Source organism: Cajanus cajan, chromosome 3 (genome assembly GCF_000230855.2).
Source record: "Cajanus cajan strain Asha chromosome 3, NIPB_CcT2T_4, whole genome shotgun sequence".
Lineage (NCBI taxonomy): Eukaryota > Viridiplantae > Streptophyta > Magnoliopsida > Fabales > Fabaceae > Cajanus > Cajanus cajan.
In genome coordinates, this window is record NC_138519.1 from 78,453,811 (window position 1) to 78,473,413 (window position 19,603).

Sequence of the window (19,603 nt, forward strand, 5' to 3'; positions counted from 1 at the left end):
TGATCCTTATTTATTTAAGATTGGTGCTGATGGTTTGTTAAGAAGGTGTGTTTCAGGTACAGAGGTCAAGGATATCTTGTGGCACTGTCACAATTCACCCTATGGAGGTCACTACAATGGAGATCGCACAGCAGCAAAGATTCTCCAGTCTGGATTCTACTGGCCTACTATCTTTAAGGATTCTCATGAACATTGCAAGAATTGTGATAAATGTCAGAGAACTGGTGGAATTTCCAAAAGGCATGAGTTACCATTGCAAAATATTCTTGAAATCGAAGTGTTTGACTGCTGGGGAATTGACTTTGTAGGACCACTTCCTTCCTCTTATTCCAATGAGTACATTCTGGTTGCTGTGGACTATGTTTCTAAATGGGTGGAAGCTTTAGCAACTCAGAAGGCTGATGCACGAACAGTGATCAAGTTCTTGAAGAAGAACATCTTTACTCGATTTGGAACACCGAGAGTGCTCATTAGTGATGGTGGTTCTCATTTCTGTAACACACAGCTGAAGAATGTGTTGCAGCACTATGGTGTGAGACACAAGGTAGCTACACCTTACCATCCCCAGACGAATGGACAGGCAGAGGTTTCCAATAGGGAGTTGAAGAAAATTTTAGAAAAGACTGTAGCCAGTTCAAGAAAAGATTGGTCTTTGAAATTGGATGACACATTGTGGGCTTACAGGACAGCATACAAAACTCCAATTGGACTTTCTCCATTTCAGCTTGTCTATGGGAAAGCCTGTCATCTTCCAGTTGAGTTGGAGCATAAGGCCTATTGGGCATTGAAAGCATTGAATTTTGATTTGAAAGCTGCAGGTGAAAAGAGAAAGCTCCAGTTACATGAGCTTGAAGAGATGCGGTTACAAGCCTATGAATCATCACGGATTTATAAAAGCAAGGTCAAGTCTTATCATGATAGAAAAATTATCCAGAGAAACTTCCAACCAGGTCAACAGGTGTTATTGTTCAATTCCAGGTTGAGATTATTCCCTGGAAAACTCAAGTCCAAATGGTCAGGCCCCTTTGTCATCAAATCAGTTAAGCCATATGGGGCAGTAGAATTGGAAGAACCAAACTCTGGAAGATCTTGGATGGTGAATGGCCAAAGAATTAAGCCATACTTGGGTGGTGATATTGAGCAACTCACCAATGTCACTCATCTCATTGATCCATGACTTCAAGAAGTGTCAAGCTAATGACAATAAAGAAGCGCTTGCTGGGAGGCAACCCAGACGTTATGTTTTTAAAAGTGGTTTGATTATTTAGTATTGCATGTTTAATTTCATATGTGTGATGTTTTAGGGAGTGAGTTTAGAAATTAATGCTTAAAATAAATTCAAGAATATTGTGTTAGATTATGCATTTTCTTTGATGTTCAATGTGTGTTTGTTTTGATGGAGTAAAGGAAGAATATTAAGGAATTTGGGATCAAAAATGAGCTAGAATAAGAATTGTATAATTTCTGATCCAGGACTCAGTGGCTCAGCCCTTTATATCAGTCAATAATCAGATGAGTCCCTGGAGGTCAGGCGCTCAGCGCTTGAGAGGCGCTCAGCGCCTCATATGAGGAGGGGTTTCTGGAGGCAAGGCGCTCCGCGCCTGGGATGCGCTCAGCGCCTGGAAGGAGAAAACCCCTAGAACTCTCTGGAGCCAATTGGCTCAGCGAAATTAAGGCGCTCAGCACCTGGGGTTAGTGATCTCTCTGGAGCCAAAGCGCTCAGCGCTTCCCAAGCGCTGAGCGGATGAGTTACGGGTTTGAGCCTTCATTTGAATTAAAAGCCTCAACTACTCAAGGGTCACACATAACCCACTCAGCCCTTTCCTATTCTAAACGTTTGAAAGAGCCTTTCCCCCTCCCTTTTGCTATTTTTATTCTCACTTGCTCTCAAGTTCTTCTGATTCCTTAGTCTTTTGTGTGCTTCCAAAATCATCATCTCAAATCCCAGGTATGCTCATATACATTCTTCTTTTGCGCCAACCCTTGGTTGTTATTCATGCAATACATTCTGCTGCTTTGCCCTATTTATGTTAGTTAGGATTTGGTTATTATTCTGTTCTTGAAATTTTGTAATCCAATGGTTTGTTTTAAAGACATATGTCTAGGGTTTGAAATTGCTGCATTAAGGTTCGTACCTTATATGTTAGGGGCATAACTCTCTGCATTCCAAAATCAGGGTTTGAATTTCACTGCCATACATTGTTAAGTTTTAAGTATATTTTGGCGTGGGTTCCATAGCCATGGGTTTTAAAAATGATAGTTCAGTTTCAACTTCTGGAGCAAGGCGCTCAGCGCTTCCAAAGCGCTGAGCGGATAGAGGTCAGAAACCCTTGATGGCTTAAAGCGCTCAGCGGACAAGAGGCGCTGAGCGGATGGAATGCAGAATCTCATGTTCATTTATTGCATGAATTAACTGAAATTGTCTAACATTTATGGTTTGCTCTTGTTCTGAATGAATTGCAGATGGGAAAATCAAGACCCACTCATGAGATTCCAGCCAGTAAAAAGAGGAAGGGGGCTGCTTCTTCAAATCCTCCTCCACATGATTCTGACACTGAGGAGCCTACCCATTCACCTGTGGCTTCAATCCGTTTGGACAGGAACAGATTCATGACCAAAACTAAGCAGCAGCGATATACTGAGTTGGAGCCTCGCCAAATAGTTGCTGAAAGACGGGTGGAGTTGGAAGCTGGAGAATATATGGACTTCCAAAGGGAGCTGACTCGCAGGAAATGGAACAAATTGGCTACTCCTGAAAAGAAATATAATGAAGAGATCATCAAGGAGTTTTATGCCAATGCTTACCCGCTCCAGAGGACTGATCAAACTAGAAACAGCTGGGTCAGAGGCGCTGTGGTCAGTTATTCTAGGGATGCCATTCAACAGTATTTGGGTAGTCGTGATGTTATAGGAGGTGATGGTTTGGATGAATTTGGCCGATTGAAGAAAGCCCATGCTTTTAATGCGGACAAAATGGCTAAGCTGTTATGTTTGCCTGGATGTACATACACAGTGGGACTCACAGGTAACCCAGTTTCATTCCTTAGGAAGAACTTGACTACCACTGCACGTATCTGGCAGAATCTCCTATATTGTAATGTGTACTGCATCACCCACATATCTGATCTAAACATGCCCAGAGCAACACTTCTTTATTCTATTTTGCAAAAGACAGAGGTGGATATACCTACAATTATTTCAGATGAAATACACAAGATCGTGCTATCTTCTCCGTCTTCAACAGGTGTTTCTAGACCTTTGGGCTTTCCAGGTTTAATTACTGGGCTATGTTTATTTAGTGGTTCTCGTTTGCCTGGCAATTTAAATAAAGCTCTCCGACCTCCCATCAATGCTGCATATATTAAAATACATTGCAAAAGTGAGCAGCATGGAGATGCTTCACAACCTCGACCCCAGAGGCATGGGCAAGGCTCTTCTTCTTCCCAAGTACCTGCTCAGGACTTCATGGCTGCACACTTTCATCACATAGAGCAGCAGAATCTGGCCAACCATCTGGCACTGATGTCACTCAACACTAGCATGTATCATGCCCATCAGCACCAGTTTCAGGGTGGCCCTCCTTTCCAATGGCCATCCCCAGAGGCATTTCAGCAACACTTTTATTGGCCTGGGGACAGTCCACATTTTGAAGGAGGAGAGGATGAGCAGGAGCAAGAAGGAGGAGATGGAGCTGAAGGAGATGACCATGATGATGAGGACATCTGAGGGTTTTTGTGCAGTTTATTTTGTTTCGTTTTATTTATTATCAGTATTGTGCATTTTATTTTGGATACATTAGTTGCTTGCTTTGGTTTAACTCAACTGACAAATTTTTCTAGAAAGTGCAAATTTATGATTCCAAGTTTTCAATGATCAATATTTTCTAATCTGGGAAGTTACATTGTTGCACAAGTGGTTACAATTTTGACTTTGATTGTGTGCTTCAAGTTTGTTCAAGTGAAGTTGAAATGATTCTAAAGTTGTTGATGTTAGGGCACTTAACCAAACCGTGTGAGTGAGTGAGCCAAACAGTTAAAATACAATCTTGGAGAGTCATCACTAATTCATGCGGTCAGTTGTGTTTGAGTCTCTCATTAGTTACAGTTATGCTATGCATGAAATTTCTAAGGCAGTTGTTTAATTTAACCAGTAGCCAAAAAAAAAAAGAAAAAAAAAAAAAAAAAAAAAGCCAACCCATGAATCCTTGAACATAAAATTTGACCTTAAACAGAACCCCTAAGCTCAAAATGGAAAACCATGATTGTCCTTAGCCTTGTTGGTAAGAGACATTTTTATGAAACAAGTGGGTTTGAACCAAGTTGGGGGTAGTTTGCATGGAGAGATCATGTGGTTGAAGCTGGATTGTATATCTCTATTACAGTGTATTATTATGTATATCTCTTAAAAAAAAAAAATAAATAAATATAAATAAAAAATAAATAAATAAATAAATAAATAAATAAATAAAAAAAATTTGAGTTAATTTTGTAATCAAGGTTCCTTGTTATCATTCCATTAATTTGTGCAATATTTCGAAAGAGAAGGAACCAGTAAGTCATTCAAAGAGAGATGAGGTATAAAGAATCAAGAGAATTCAAGCTAGAGCAAGGATTTGATTAACCATATGAGTGAGAATGTCTCTTGTCAAACAGGCTTTCAGATCAGATTCCCAAAGAAAGACCAAATCTCTGATAGCCAGGCCATGTTACAACCCTCTTAAGTCCTTAGTAATTCATGCTTAGTCTTAACAATAGACTTGTGAGAGACAGGTAACAAATCAGACTTAGCTTGTTTGGTGCATGAAAGGAGAGAAACACTCATCTGCACAATATACTAAGAGAGTTATACACTAGTGAGGAAATTTGAGTGCTCTTAGCTGAAAACAATGGAAGATGATTGGATATTTTCCTTGAGTGTGCTTGAGGTTCACAATGTTTGTCATCAATTGGGTATCAATTGTTGTAGCAATCACTCACTGGATTTTGAAAAATAAGTTCATTGTATTCTGTGAAATCATGAAAAATGTATTGATATATTTGTTGGGTGAAACTTTTGTATTCACTGGAAAGATGAGTCAGTCATATTATTCTCAACGAAGATTGTTGTTTGAGGACAAACAAATTTCTAAGTTGGGGGTAGTTTGATAAGTGTCTAATTAGCTTGATTTAACATTCATTTGAGACACTTATCTAATAGTTTTTGTGTTGTTATTAATGTTATTTTGATTTATATAGGCATGGAATCAAAGAGATACTCTTGATCAATGTTAGCACATAGAATAGGAAGCCTTTGATCTAATTTTGTGCTTATTTTGTAGGATTTGAAACCTGGAGAAGAATGGCTCAGCCATTCTGAGGCGCTCAGCGGAATAAGAACAGAGAGTTTCCACAATGAAGGCGCTCAGCGGATCATATCCGCTCAGCGAATTGGTCCCTGGAAGAAAAGGAATGCTCTCTGCCTCCAATCCGCTCAGCGGATACAAGGCGCTCAGCGGATTTGCATCCAGAAACAAATGATACTCTCTGCCACCAATTCGCTCAGCCATCACCATCCGCTCAGCGGATTGGTCCCAGTATGTTTACCGCCTCCAAGGCGCTGAGCGGATTTAAGGCGCTCAGCGCCTAGGTTCCTTCATGGTGAAGAATTCAGGTTTCTTCATGGTGAAGAACTCTCAATCCGCTCAGCCGTTTCGAGGCGCTGAGCGGATTCATATCTCTCTTGCTTACTCTGTTTTCATATATAAGGAAAGAAAGAGAGAGAAAGGAGACTGACACGTGAGGAAGAAAAAAAACAGAGTACTCTGGAGCTCGTGGGAACGCGAATCTTCAAAGGATCTTCTTCTTCTACCTCTCAACTTGTAACTTGGTGATTTCTTGTAATATGGAGAGCTAATCTTTAAAGTTTGGGATTGATGTAGTCATCAAACTCCTATGTATTTCTCTTTGATTCATATATATATATGATCTGTTACCCTTTGTTAGTGATTTGTATTCCATTCTTAATGCTTAGATAAACTGATCACTTATCTTTGATTTTGGATTTAGAATTTAGTTGGAAAACATTTTCTGGATCTAGGCTTGAGTCAAATCACCTATTATTTTTAAGAGCCAGGGATGGTCTTGATCTTAATAGTTGTAACAAGTTCTGATTCGTAATGCGGAATATTGAACTAAATGAAGTGAGGAATCATTCATTGAGTTGAATATCCCAGAATTTCTTATGCCAAGGGATTGGGTTTGAATGAAAATAGAGAATGCAATAACAATGAGTAATGGAAATTTTAGAAAGAATCAATAGGAATACATAGGAGGGAGATTGATGAAATCAAATCCCAACTGTTTCTTATATCTGTTTTCTTTAAATCAAATTACTCTTTGGTTTCTTGAAGTTGGAAAATCATATATCTCAAATTTGAATATGTGTAACTATTCCAGTTTTAAATTTATAAGCATCAACTAATATAATAGAAATCTAAGTTATCTCACAAGTCCCTGAGGTTCGACAACCTTTTATTTTTACTACAGAGACTTGGGTGCGCTTGCCTATTTAAAAATCTTAACAATATTTAATTATTTTATTTCTAGTCGATGTGGAACTTAAGTTTTTTCTAACAAATAATTGTCGCTAATAATAAATTTTGATGTAATATAAATACATTTTTAGTGATCATTATATAATAGTCATTAATATTTTTATTAAATAATAAAATAGAGGTAATTAATTTATTGTTATTAAATAATTATCGGTAATATTAGTTTTTGTTGTAGTGCATCCTCTGATCATTCTTCGAAATCTTCTCGAAATCCAGCCTGCCATATGATGTCAGATTCTAACTCCAATAAAGAGGAAACCCTTGAGTAAATGTTCATATGATGTTCATTTGAAATTCTTATAGGATGATTGAAATAGAGAAAGCATCCTTGACTTCCAACACCACTAACTGAAACCCAACTGCGACACTCCAAAATATAGAAAATTTCTTCTCAAAAAACTAGAATTTGGTTCTGCCAAGAGGAATCTACCGAAAGGAGTCAAGCATCTCAACTATTAATCAAGCCTTTATGCCTTTTAGGGGCAAGTATACTATCTTAGATAAATTTCAAGATGATTCTGCTGAAAGAGTCAAATATTGTAACTACTAATCAAGTCTTACGCCTTTTAGGCTTAGGGTTAGGGGGCAAGTCTACCATCTCGAATAAATTCTAAGATGGTTTTGCCGAGAGGCCTTGGTGGAAATCTTCAATTGAGTATGTTGAAGGTTGGGCTAAGGGGGACTACTCGAGTATTGAGGGAGGCCGACTTTTAAGTGGATACCACTCTAAAAGGGGATCGAAATAAGTTTGCTATGAAAAATCGTATCTAGGATAGAATCTTATTTTTAATAACTAGATATTACGATAATAAAATGACTTTAGAAAATTACAATATTTGTAAGGTTTATAAAACCCATGAACAAGTAAAAATAAATTCCTAAACCCTAGACCTAGAAGGACAGCTTACACTCTAGAATGCTTTGATTTTTTAGGGTCTTACCTCGAACAAAAATCCTAGATGCATGTCATTCCAAACCAGAGAAAAATGAATTTATTTAACTTTTTCTACAATTAGCACAAATAAATTTTCTTGATGGACACGTGTTTTTGCAATCAATCAATTACTGGGAGCAAAAATGAAATGGATTTGCAAAGGATAAGAAAATTATATAATCAGATAAGTAAATAACATGAACATCATCAGACATTAGATTAGTTAAAAAGAAATTCTGAATTTCTGATATGGCATGGTTAGATAATTATGCTTTATAATTGTAAGTCGTTTTTTTTATGGGTAGAGGTAACACAAAGGACCCAGATCAACGCGTAGCTTAAATAGCTCACAATTTAGGTTAAGTTTAATTTGTTCTGACTCTATGGGTGATCGAGGCCAAAAATTAAGTTTTACGATTTTTTTTTACTTTTCTTTTATTCATGTAAAAATATTTTTGAAAAAACCTCAGTCAATTTGGTTTAGTATAATCAATATGACCTACTTTTCATGTGTTGACTCGTGGAACGATTATTTTGCTATCTTTCCAATGTTTAAAATTATTTCTAATAACTTATATTAAAAAATAATGATAAAAAATTGATAATTTTATATTAAAGGAAGATTGATGGTCATTCTTTTCAATTTTAATTTTTTTGTATATGTTTCCTTCATTTCAAAAAAATATACGTTAATTAAATTATAAATTTTATTTTTTAATATTTGAATAATTTATATAATAATATTATTAGTAAACAAAAAAATTGTATAAAGGGATAGTGCAATGACAACAATTGACAAGTCAAATTAACATGGGTAACATCAAAGATATTTATTGTCATTGTGAGTGTGAGAACTAAAGATGTGTAAAGTAAAACATGACATTGTTAAAAGTGATAATATAAGCAAAAGAATTTCTAAACTGGAAAAAAAGTGAAAAAAGATGTTAAGTAAATTAGTGAGAATAACAATAAGTATCAATTTTACTTTAAAAAATATAATCTTGATCTTGTTGAGACTTATTTGTCTAGGATTAAAAGGAAAAATTAATTTTAACGCCAAGAATTAGGGATGGCAAACATACCCGTATCTACGGGTAATATCCGAACCGTCCCAACTTTGACGGGAAATACCCGGTTTGACCAGGTACGGGTACGAGTATGGGTAAAATCCGATATATTAAATCGGGTACGGGTACGGGTATGTACTTACCCGCCCCGTACCTATACCCGTACCCGTCTCCGTTCTCATTTTTAATTTAATACTCACTTTCAATTTAATTATATTAAAAAAATTTAATATTTTTTATGTGTGATTATTTATTATAATATAAGATAAAAAAAATAACTTAATTATAATTATAATATAATAAAAAATAATTTAAAAATATCATTTTTTTACAAAAAATTAAAAATAAAAAAATTGACGGGTACGGGTACCGGTACGGGTATACCCGATACCTGACGGGGACGAGGATGGGGATGAAAATCTATACCCAACGGGTATGAGGACGGGGACGGGGATGGGTTTAACTCGTGGGAACAAGGACGGATATCATGAAACCCGTACCTGCTCTGCCCCGTTGCCATCCCTACCAAGAATATTGTGAAAATCAAAAGGATATGTAAATTAATTTGTTTTGAAGAGATGGTAATTTTTGTGGATCAATAAGTCCTAATTTTCTGTTGAATTGATGAAGTCTCAAGTCCTAAAAAAATGTGAAAATCACTTAGTTAAATGAATTTCGCTCAACGGAATGGAGAAAAATAAATGAGAGGTTCCACAAGATTTGGCTTAACCAAATCAAAATAGCTAAACAAATATGGTCCAAAGAAAAAAGAAAATTGGAACGAAAAAGTGTTAAGCGAACTAGAAAGGGTTCAGATTGAACTTTCTTCAACATGAAAAATTTTAAAATTTGCTTAACCAAACTAAAATAGTTGAGCGGATTGCTCACTTAAGTGATGCTCTGCCTTTTTAACTAAAGATATAAAAGGGAATTGGAAAAAGAAAATTATAGATAAAAAATTCGAGAAAGAAAGAGAATGAAGAACAAAAGAAAGGAAAAAGATTCAAGACCTCTAGGAAGGAAAGATCTTGGGTCATTTTTTTTTCTCATGCTTTTATTACAAATAGAGATTGCTCTTACCATCATAAGTAGCTAATCTTCCTCCTTGTTGGGATTGAAAGTAAATCTATAAAACTCTTTTGTAATCATTTCGTTTTATATATATGATATCGTGTTATTCATGTTAGTGATTTTTCTTGTGCTTAATGCTTGAGGTGAATTAATCACTTATCACTCATCTTTTGATTTGAGATTTAGATTTGGACGGAAAAATAAATTCTAAATATGATTTAAATCAAATTACCTAATAATTCTAAATGCTAAAAATAAATTTAATAACACTAAGTGATAAGAATTATATGTAAATATTCTTAAGAGAATAGAGGAGGTAGATAGATATCCTAATAATCATTCTCATTGTTTTTCCTTAACTTTATATCTATCTTTTTATACTTGTTTGCTTATAAATTTAATGTTCAATCACAAAACAACAAATTTATGTACAATTATAAATATTTCTTTTACAAGTTTTAATTAGGATAATAAAAATTATAAAATATCTTACAAATGCATGTGAATATAACAACCTATACTTTAAATAAACTATTGTAGAGTTGGTATGTTAGTCATAAAACTATTAGACAAATATAAGGATAAATTATTTGTTTGAGTTATAAACTAATTGATGTAACACGTGAAAACAAGTTAAAAACTACTAAATTATGATAGTATATTTGATTAAATTAACTAAAAAATAATTAAATCAGCTTATAAGCTAGTGACTTGTAAACACACTCGTTTTAATTTTTTTTAATGAACTACTTTTACAACATCATTATAAATTTTAATTATTTTTAACATATACATGGGATTTTTATTTTTATTTTTTAAAAAACCCTAAAACTTTATTCCAAACTTCTAAAAAGCATTTGATCTTATTAAAAAAGTTCAAATAATATGAAACCTACGTGTAATATAACCAAATACAAATCGTGTGTATTTGGATCACCGTTTAACTATTCATATGATACGTTCTAGAGCACTAAGCATGATTGCAAGATTTTGTTGAATGCACGTGATTTTAAGAGATAATCAAACACAACACATATAGTATTGCAATTTGTTGCAAGAAGTATAACTAAAAAGGGGGGGAAAATATGAGCAGCAACATAAACAAACGGCAAAGAAAAGGACAGGAAGGTGTAGTATACCATGAAGTTGAAATAAGGCATATCAAGCAGACAGTCGTCTCTATATTTAATGTGGTAATAGAATGATGATATCTAGTTTTTTAAAATTATGGTGTGCTTAATTAATCATGGATTGGGAGAAGTGGGGGACAAAACCCAATTTTTATTTACACACACCTAGGAAAAATCTTAATCTTGATGGTCAACAAAATTTAAGCATCGTTACATAGCAAAGCATATAAAACATCTTCTTTCAAACAATTACATATCTAAATATCCAATCTCTATTTAATTATACATATATGGATCCTTATATAATCTAGATACGTTGCTCAATGTGCAAACAAGTCCCGATCTGATTACGAGATTTACAATTAATTAATTAATTAATTATACTGGGTAAAATGCGATAAGATCCTATATATGAGAAGATTGATGATCATGTTGGAGACTTTAAAGATTCAACTTGAGATTTGCCACGAGGTCCTCTCGTTCTGATGAAGAGCCTGTATTCATCGAAGGTCATGGGTGGGTAGAGTGCAGGCATGTCCTCTGTTACCAACTCTTTTATTGGCTCTATGGGTATGTCACTTTTGGGGTTGTAGAAAAAGGCCAGAGAGACTCTCTCTTTATCTGAATTTACGATCACTCTGTGTTCCACGCTCTTGTACATTGCATTGCTTAGAACCTTCTCCACACACAAAAATAAACGAATTAATTCATCACCCACATAAATAACTTTAAATTTTCAAATCCTTAATTTTAATTATACATGTCTTTATTATTTATTTTATCTTCATTTTCTTTACCTCTGTCTAATCAGATGGACTCTATTGATTGATTTATTCTTCGAGAGTGTGAAGGAATCTTTTTCACATCAAACCTATGACTTTATCCTTAGACCTTCTTGGTCAAATGTTTATCCGCTTTAGCCTTTATGTGTGAGCATAATATTTTAAAAAGACACGTAGGCATAAGTTCTAGATTGACTATAACGTGTTCGGATAAATATTCTTAGGGAGTTACTACGGTATCCTTAAAGATTGAGGGGTTTTAACACATTTTTTTATATAAAAATTTATAAAAAAATTTTAAAAAAAATTAATTTAATTATAAAATGAATAATTCAACTTATACTTATAAAATAAAAAGTAAGATAAAATTATAGAGATTAAAATTATAAGATTTCAATAATATTATAAAATATTAAAAAAAGAAAATTAATAAATAGTAAAAATAAAAAATTATTAAAATTATAATATAGAAATTTAAAAATTTAAGACAAAAAGACAAAAAATATACTTAAAAAATTATTAAAATAAAAATATAAAAGTTCAAAAATTTTAAATGAAAAGATAAAAATATACTTAAAAAATTATTAAAATTAAACTATTTAAATATATAATAATATTATTACAAATAAATTAGAATATATAAAATAAAAATAAAATGACTAAATAATTTAAAAATTTAAAATATAAAATATAAAAAACTGTACCGGTACCCTCTTAAATAAGATGGGTACTATAGAATTTGTCATATTCTTATATATATTTATCGGAGGAAAAAAGATAAAGAAAAAATTAAATATTATTTTTCATAATTCATACATAAATAATTTGTAAAAATCTCTCATATTAACTTTTTAAAACATACTATTTTTTTAATGTATGTGTAAACTAAATTTAATTTATAAAAAAAAAACGTTTCTATTTTTAAATTTTCTTCTTTTAAATATACTTCCAAAACAAAACTTATATTTTATATTATAGACAGATGTCCAATCTTGAAAGAAAATGAATCAAGTATATATTAAAGCTGTGTCTTAATTATTCCAGGGTAAATTAATGAAGTATATATTCGTGGGACCGGGACGTTTCGAGTTGTGAATCGTTATAGGGAAAAAGTAATAATTGGAGATGACAAGTGTCCCCTCCACGTGGACATGTTTGCGTGTGTGAATTGTGATGATGAATGAATCGTGGCCAAAGAATGGAAATTCTGGAATAGGGATAACTGGGAGAGAACTGACCTGAATTTGGTCACCGATATTGACGATGAAAGCATGGCGTTGAGGCTTGACGGTGATCCAATCATGGCACTTCCTGACTTGGAGACCGGGAACTTGATCGTCCGGTAGCAACATGGTCATTCCTCCGGGGTCTGAGTGGGATGAGAGACCGAGAGTGAGGTCTGGGCGTGGACAGCTAGGGTAAAAATTAACCCTTAGACACGCCCCTATGTCTTCCCCTCCGAAACCATTTTCAAGGCTTTTCTCATCTAATCCAAGGTTTATGGAGAAAAGCCTGAGCAACCTGCGACATAGCTTCACCAACTCTCTCCCGTACTCCTCAATGACTTCCCTGCATGAGGGAGGCAAGGAAGGCCATTTGTTATGGTCCTTGAGGGACAAGGGAAGATAGTGAAGGTAGTAGTAGTCACTCCAATCAAGAATAGCACCTTTCTCAACTCCAAGTCTGCTTCCATAGCCTTCATAAGTTTTGGGGGAGTTGGCATATTGCTGCTTGACGTCCATGGGCAAGTGAAAGAATTGGCGCCAAGTTTCCCTGGCCTTGTCCATCAAATCGGGGCTCACACCGTGGTTTGTGATTTGGAAAAACCCCCAGTCTTTGCAAGCCTCAGAGATTTGGGTGAGGATGGAGGCGGTGACATGTTGGTCGGCACCCCACAGGCCTCCGAGGTCGATGATTGGGATGTTGCAATTGGCATCATCAAAACTTGTAGGGCTTATGGAAGGCCTATGAGAAGAAGGCTTGATATAGTTTTGGGGGATTGAATCTATGCAAGTTTCGGATAAGGACTGAACCCGGACAACTGGCTCCGGCCAATCTTGTTGGTTTTTAAGCATTGCTATTGCTATTGCTATTGCTATTGCTATTGCTATAGGTATTGATAGGGTTGGTGTGCAAATTAAGTATGAGATATGGAATAAGGAAGTTAAGGGCTTTAAATTTAAAGGATTTACATTTGAGGCGTAGGAAGTGTGTGGGGGTTGGATATGATATGAGGGAGGGGAGAGTGATGTCATGGAAAATGAAATGGACGTAAATGAAAACGTGGAATTTGTGGGGTTTAGGTTTAAAAGGTATGAATGCTGTGCAAGTTAATTCCAAGTCACGAGACAATTCGGTGGGGTTTTGTTTTTGCCAAGTATGGGTATGGGGGCCAGGAGACTGCCGACTGGCTTGTCATGTTTTTCATGACGTTGACGCCAAACAAATATGCTTATTTTTACATTTCTTAACTATTATCATTAAACTATTATTTACATTAAAATAAATTGTTGGACATCCCAACAACCATAAAAGATAAAAATATTATGGCTTAAATATATTTTTAATTTCTAAAATTTAAAATCAATTTATTTTTAGTTATTTAAATTTAAAATTCTTATTTTTAGTTTATGTAATTTTTAAAATTCTTGTTTTAGTCCCTCAGATTACCAATAATATATCTAAAAATGACAAATTAAGATGGTTATTTAATATCAATTGAATTTAATGTGATATTTTTATTAACATAAATATTAATAAACAGATTTTATATAATAATGTTTGATAAAATTTTTAACAAAATTTGAATATAAGGACTAAAATAAGATTTTCTTTAAATTACAATAATTAAAAATAATAATTTTAAATTTAAGGGACAAAAACAATTTTAAGCCAAATATTATATATATATATACACACATATATATATATATATATATATATATATATATTCATTTATTACACTCAATAATTTTTATTTTACATGTAATTTTAACAATTTAATTGTTGAATTAAAAAAAATTAATGTATAAATTAAGATCATAATTTTTTTTATAAAATATTTAATACTCCATTTCGTTAATATAAATTGATGGATAACCATGAAAATATTTTATACTTTAATTTAAATTAATGAAATGAAGTATTAAATAGTTTTTAAATTTTTTAAGAATTTGCACACTTGATCTATGTATTAAATTTTTTTAGTTAAAGCCTTAAAGAATTAGATTGTTGAAATAATAAGATATAGAACATGAATTATGGTATTAGATTATATGTATAAAATAATGAACGTGGAAAACATTATTTTTAGAAAATAAATTTAATAACTATGTGAAAAGTGAGTGAGAAACAAGCATACAGGTGAATGGTTGCAGAGTGAAGCATAGCACGAGATAGGGAATGTTTGAGAGATGGAGAATATGAAGTTCTTGGAGTTTTCAGGAAGAAAGCAATGACAAGGTGAAACTCATGAGAGGAAGATGACAGTTTAGCACGAAAGAGAGGGGGGAGATTGAGAGTAAGGGATTCGGTATCACAAAAGGGAATCTTTTAATACATTACTATATATATCGATTATTATGAGAAACCACGTAGTATCTGATGATTAATGTTTATCTTTTTATGGTCAATTTAGAAAATGATGCAATAATTATAAAATTATCATTGTGTAAATTTTTAAGCTGATTCAAAAAATAACTAACTTAAATATATATGATGTTAAATAGCCAAATTTTACTAATGCATAGACTCTATATTAAGCATGTGAAATATTAACAACATGATGAAATTCTAACACATTTTAAAATAATGTACTATTTATTATAAGTTAAAATTTATTTAAAAAAAATTAATTTATTCTTAAAATGAGATAATTTATTTTTCCATACCAGCATTTGGATCTAGTCTCTTGTATATTGTTTTTTCAACAATTACAATTTATTAGATTAAGGCTGCTAGTAAAATTAGTTGACTTAATAAAAAGTTATATTTTCTAGTTATACAAAAAAATATCAAAAATTGTAAAATTTTGTTACATACACTCATATAATACTATTTTTAACTATTAATATTTTTTTAAAAAAATTATTGAAATGGAATTTAGAAATAAAAATAAAATGATAAATTAAAAAAAGTTAAGAAAAGCCTCTTAAATATACTTTTATTGAAAAAAAAAAACTATAAAAAAATACTCATATAAATTCATATAAGAGTTAGAGCATCTAATAGGAGTTGAGTTGTTAATGAGTTTTTTAACAAGAAAATGATATTTTGATATGTGACATGTGATTTTGAATTTCTTTAAATTAAACCTAATTAATTATTGTTTAACATTTGTATGTACACATAACAAATATAATATGATATATTAAAGAAAGAGAAAACACATTTGTAAATTAAGCAATTTTTTTTTGTTAAAAACTTGCATTAATATAAAAATTAAATAAATTATTTAAAATTCAAGTGACATATATAAATCCACGTGGGTTGCTTATTTAAAGAATTTAAATAACATTTGATATGTTATTAGAATACCTAACTGAATATGCTAAGTTAATAATTCAATTCATTACAAATCATTTGTATCAAAAGTTTTATATCGAACTTCCACAACAAGAAAATTATTATATAGTGACATACATCTTATAATAATATAATACGTGTTAATAAAAATTACTTTTAAACACATAATAAATATAATATATGTTGATATATTGTTAAAAAATGTGATATAAATTGTAATGATATATAAAATATGTTGTTAAATTTTATTTAAAATTAATACTAAAATTGTAAGTAGTTATATGTCAAATAGATATATACTTATATTATTGTATCTATAGTAACATTGTTTGTATGTCATTATATGTAACATTTCTTGTAATGATCTACTGATATAATTAAAATAATACAATATTGATTTTCATAATCAATGTTATTAACACTAAAAAAAATATTAATCACTAAATATTACTGAATCACGGCACAGAAAAAAAAGTCTAACAAATTGCACTCCAACAGTTGTAATCTATGGTTTATTTTTTAAACACGTTTTACTTTTAGCATTATAAAATAATTAAGGTCAAAGCTTCTGCAGTTTTAAAAGGAAAATAAAATGCTGTGCATGATCCAACACTGAAAACTAACAACATATGAATTACGACGACGTCTCACCAACTTGGGAGTTGGGAGCCAGCCCCAATCATTCATGACATCGCCTTGTGATTTCATTATATAAATAAAAATTAAAGGATCTGTTCTTGGATTTTTTTATTATTCATAAAACAAAAATATAAGGACAACAATAAAATTTGAAGTTAAGATTTTCTACATAAAATTCTTATATTCCGCCACTGAGACTCCGATAATTCTAAAATCTTAATATATGTGTTATTTAAAGAAATAATTATATTTATTTTACGGAAAAACTAAAAGTAAATTAAAAAAAAAACATGCATTTAGATTCTCATTACACACACGTAGAGACTTTAATAAAATTTATAAAATAAAAAATTTGCAAATCTAACCGTTATATCATGTAATATAATTTTGATTAAATAAAAATTATATTATGAGTAGTAAAGGAAATTTATATGGGTTAAAAATGATATTGTATATGTATTAGTGAAGTGATGTAAAAAAAGAAGTGGGTTCTTGACACCTTTTCATATGACTTGCTCCTCCTCAGCACCTACTTCCCCTGCACCTACCCCCTCGCACCTACCTTCTCCCACCCCATTAATTCCCCCAACAATATACCTTTTTTCTATTCTGCCTCTTTTTTTTTCTCTTACAAGACGGGTTCTGAACTCAGAAGCCAAAACATAAACTCTCTACTAAAACCAACTGTTGATGAATTGGCTTAAAAAATGAAGTCGTAAAAAGTTGGAGAGTATCAAAGAATTAACTCTCTTATTTATCAACACTTATATAGAACATAAAGACATGAGAGAGGCTATATTTTAGAAAAGAAGACAAAAGATAAGAACATTTGCACAGAGACACAGTCACAGTCACAGTCACATATCTCTCTAGTGGTAAAGTTAATGAAGGAATTTGGAGAGTCACATAACACATTCACCTCTGACGCTTCCTTTTTGTTAGAATAGTGGGTTAAGCCTAACTCAACCTTACAAAATCATACACCCCCTCACGTCTAGCATTATTGGGTTTGGTACGTGAATAAATGGTGGGTGACCCTTTTTAATGATCTAGGATTGGCGGGACTTGTGGCCCATTTTTAAAGTGGATCTAAATGGCTCTGATACCATGTTAGAATAGTGGATTAAGCCTAACTCAACCTTACAAAACCGGTTTGTAAGGTGAGGGTTGCTTTCCACTTATATACCATTCAATTGCCTAATCTCGACTTGAGTTTTTCCCAATACTTTTCCTCCTCTTCTGTCCTCCCCCACAGGCCACAACCCTCACAACCAAAATAATTTCTCAAACACATATTACATTTATTTTACAACGCCTGTAAACACTTGCTTCAAATTGCAAAAAATTTAAAATATAAATTACGTCACTTTCTATATTGCTAAATCAATGTACAAAAACGATACTAAAAGATATTTTTGCATTAATACTACGTTAAAATAAAAGTTATCAATAAAGTGAAATATTTGCATCAATAAAATTCATTATTTATAATAAAAAAATTATTAAACGAGTAAGTTAAATAGGACTTACTCATTCATCCTCATTTTCCCTCACTCCTCCTCTTTATCTATTTTTCTTTTTGGTGGCGTACCTCTATTTTTAATTTTAAGCCAATACTTTTTAATAGACATTTATGAATATAATTTTATTTAAACATATTTCAAGTCAATAATTATTTATATACATATTTAATAATAATAATATCTATTGCAAATATTTATATGCATATATAATAATATATACTGTTATAATTTATATATATATATATATATAAATTAAAAAATGGTACTGTAAAAATTATAAATCTAATACTAGTACAACATCGCACATTATTATTATACTAGTTTTTTTTACAAGCATTATTACACTAGTTAAATAATATAAATAAGAAATTTCTCCATGGATGAGACACCTGTGAACTTTTCCTCATACAATAAACGTACTATATAATATATATAGATAGGTATTACATTTTTTGTACCGAATTAAGAAATTTCCTATACCGACTGGGATAAAACTTTAAAATAATTGAATTTTTTTTATCTTATGGATTATGGTGATCGATTTGGTCGAAAGGGCCTTCAGAGCCTTCACAGTAGTTTATTGTTTTACTTCGTTAGTTCGTTTTGATACCTTGTGGCTTGTGTACGTGATTGAAAAAAAAAAAAAAAACTAGGCTAAATACCTATTTTGGTCTCTTATAATCTTTTTTGTTTCAATTTAGTCTCTTATTAATTTTGGTCTCAATTTGGTCCCAAACTAATTAATTAGTTTCAATTTAGTCCCTAATAAATTAATTGGTTTCAATGTGGGACTTCCGTCCAAATTTCTTTAACGGTGTTAACTGTTGGCTACGTGGATGCCACGTAGATACATAGGTGGATGCCACGTGGATGACACGTGGATGCCAAATTTTTTGAAAAGCACTGGAACCAGAACGGGTCGTTCTGGATGCATTTTTGGTGTGTTAATTTTGCATCTGAAACGGGCCGTTCCAGATGCAAAATTAACACACCAAGAGTAGAGCAGAACGGTCCGTTTTGTAACCAGAACGGCCCGTTCTGGGTTCAGAACGGGCCGTTCTAGAATCAGAACGGTCGTTCCAAAACTGAGAATAGAATATTAATTTTTAATTTTATTAAAAAATATAATAATTTTGAAAATTATTTTTTTATGGTAAAAATTTTAAAATTACTTATTTTTATTAAATACAATTGTCTTATAAATAGAGTAATAACTTTTTTTTTCTTTTTCTATCTGAAAAAATATTTAAGTGTCACTTTATAATTTTTTGTAACTTATTTAAAATTAGAGGAATAAAATGATAAAATTTAATAAGATAAACATAATAAAATTATTAATTT

The 19,603-nt window shown here is 32.0% G+C and overlaps 1 protein-coding gene across 1 annotated transcript; it reads right to left on the reverse strand.

The window, feature by feature from the left end:
* Positions 1 to 10,960: 10,960 nt before the first annotated feature.
* LOC109809730 (jasmonate-induced oxygenase 2) lies at positions 10,961 to 13,846 on the reverse strand. Its single transcript, XM_020373116.3, has 2 exons — positions 12,815 to 13,846; positions 10,961 to 11,470 (listed from the first exon to the last, which is right to left on the reverse strand). Exons 1-2 carry the CDS (start codon positions 13,829 to 13,831, stop codon positions 11,222 to 11,224), a joined length of 1,266 nt encoding a protein of 421 aa, XP_020228705.2. The 5' UTR covers positions 13,832 to 13,846; the 3' UTR covers positions 10,961 to 11,221.
* Between the last annotated feature and the right edge of the window lie 5,757 nt (positions 13,847 to 19,603).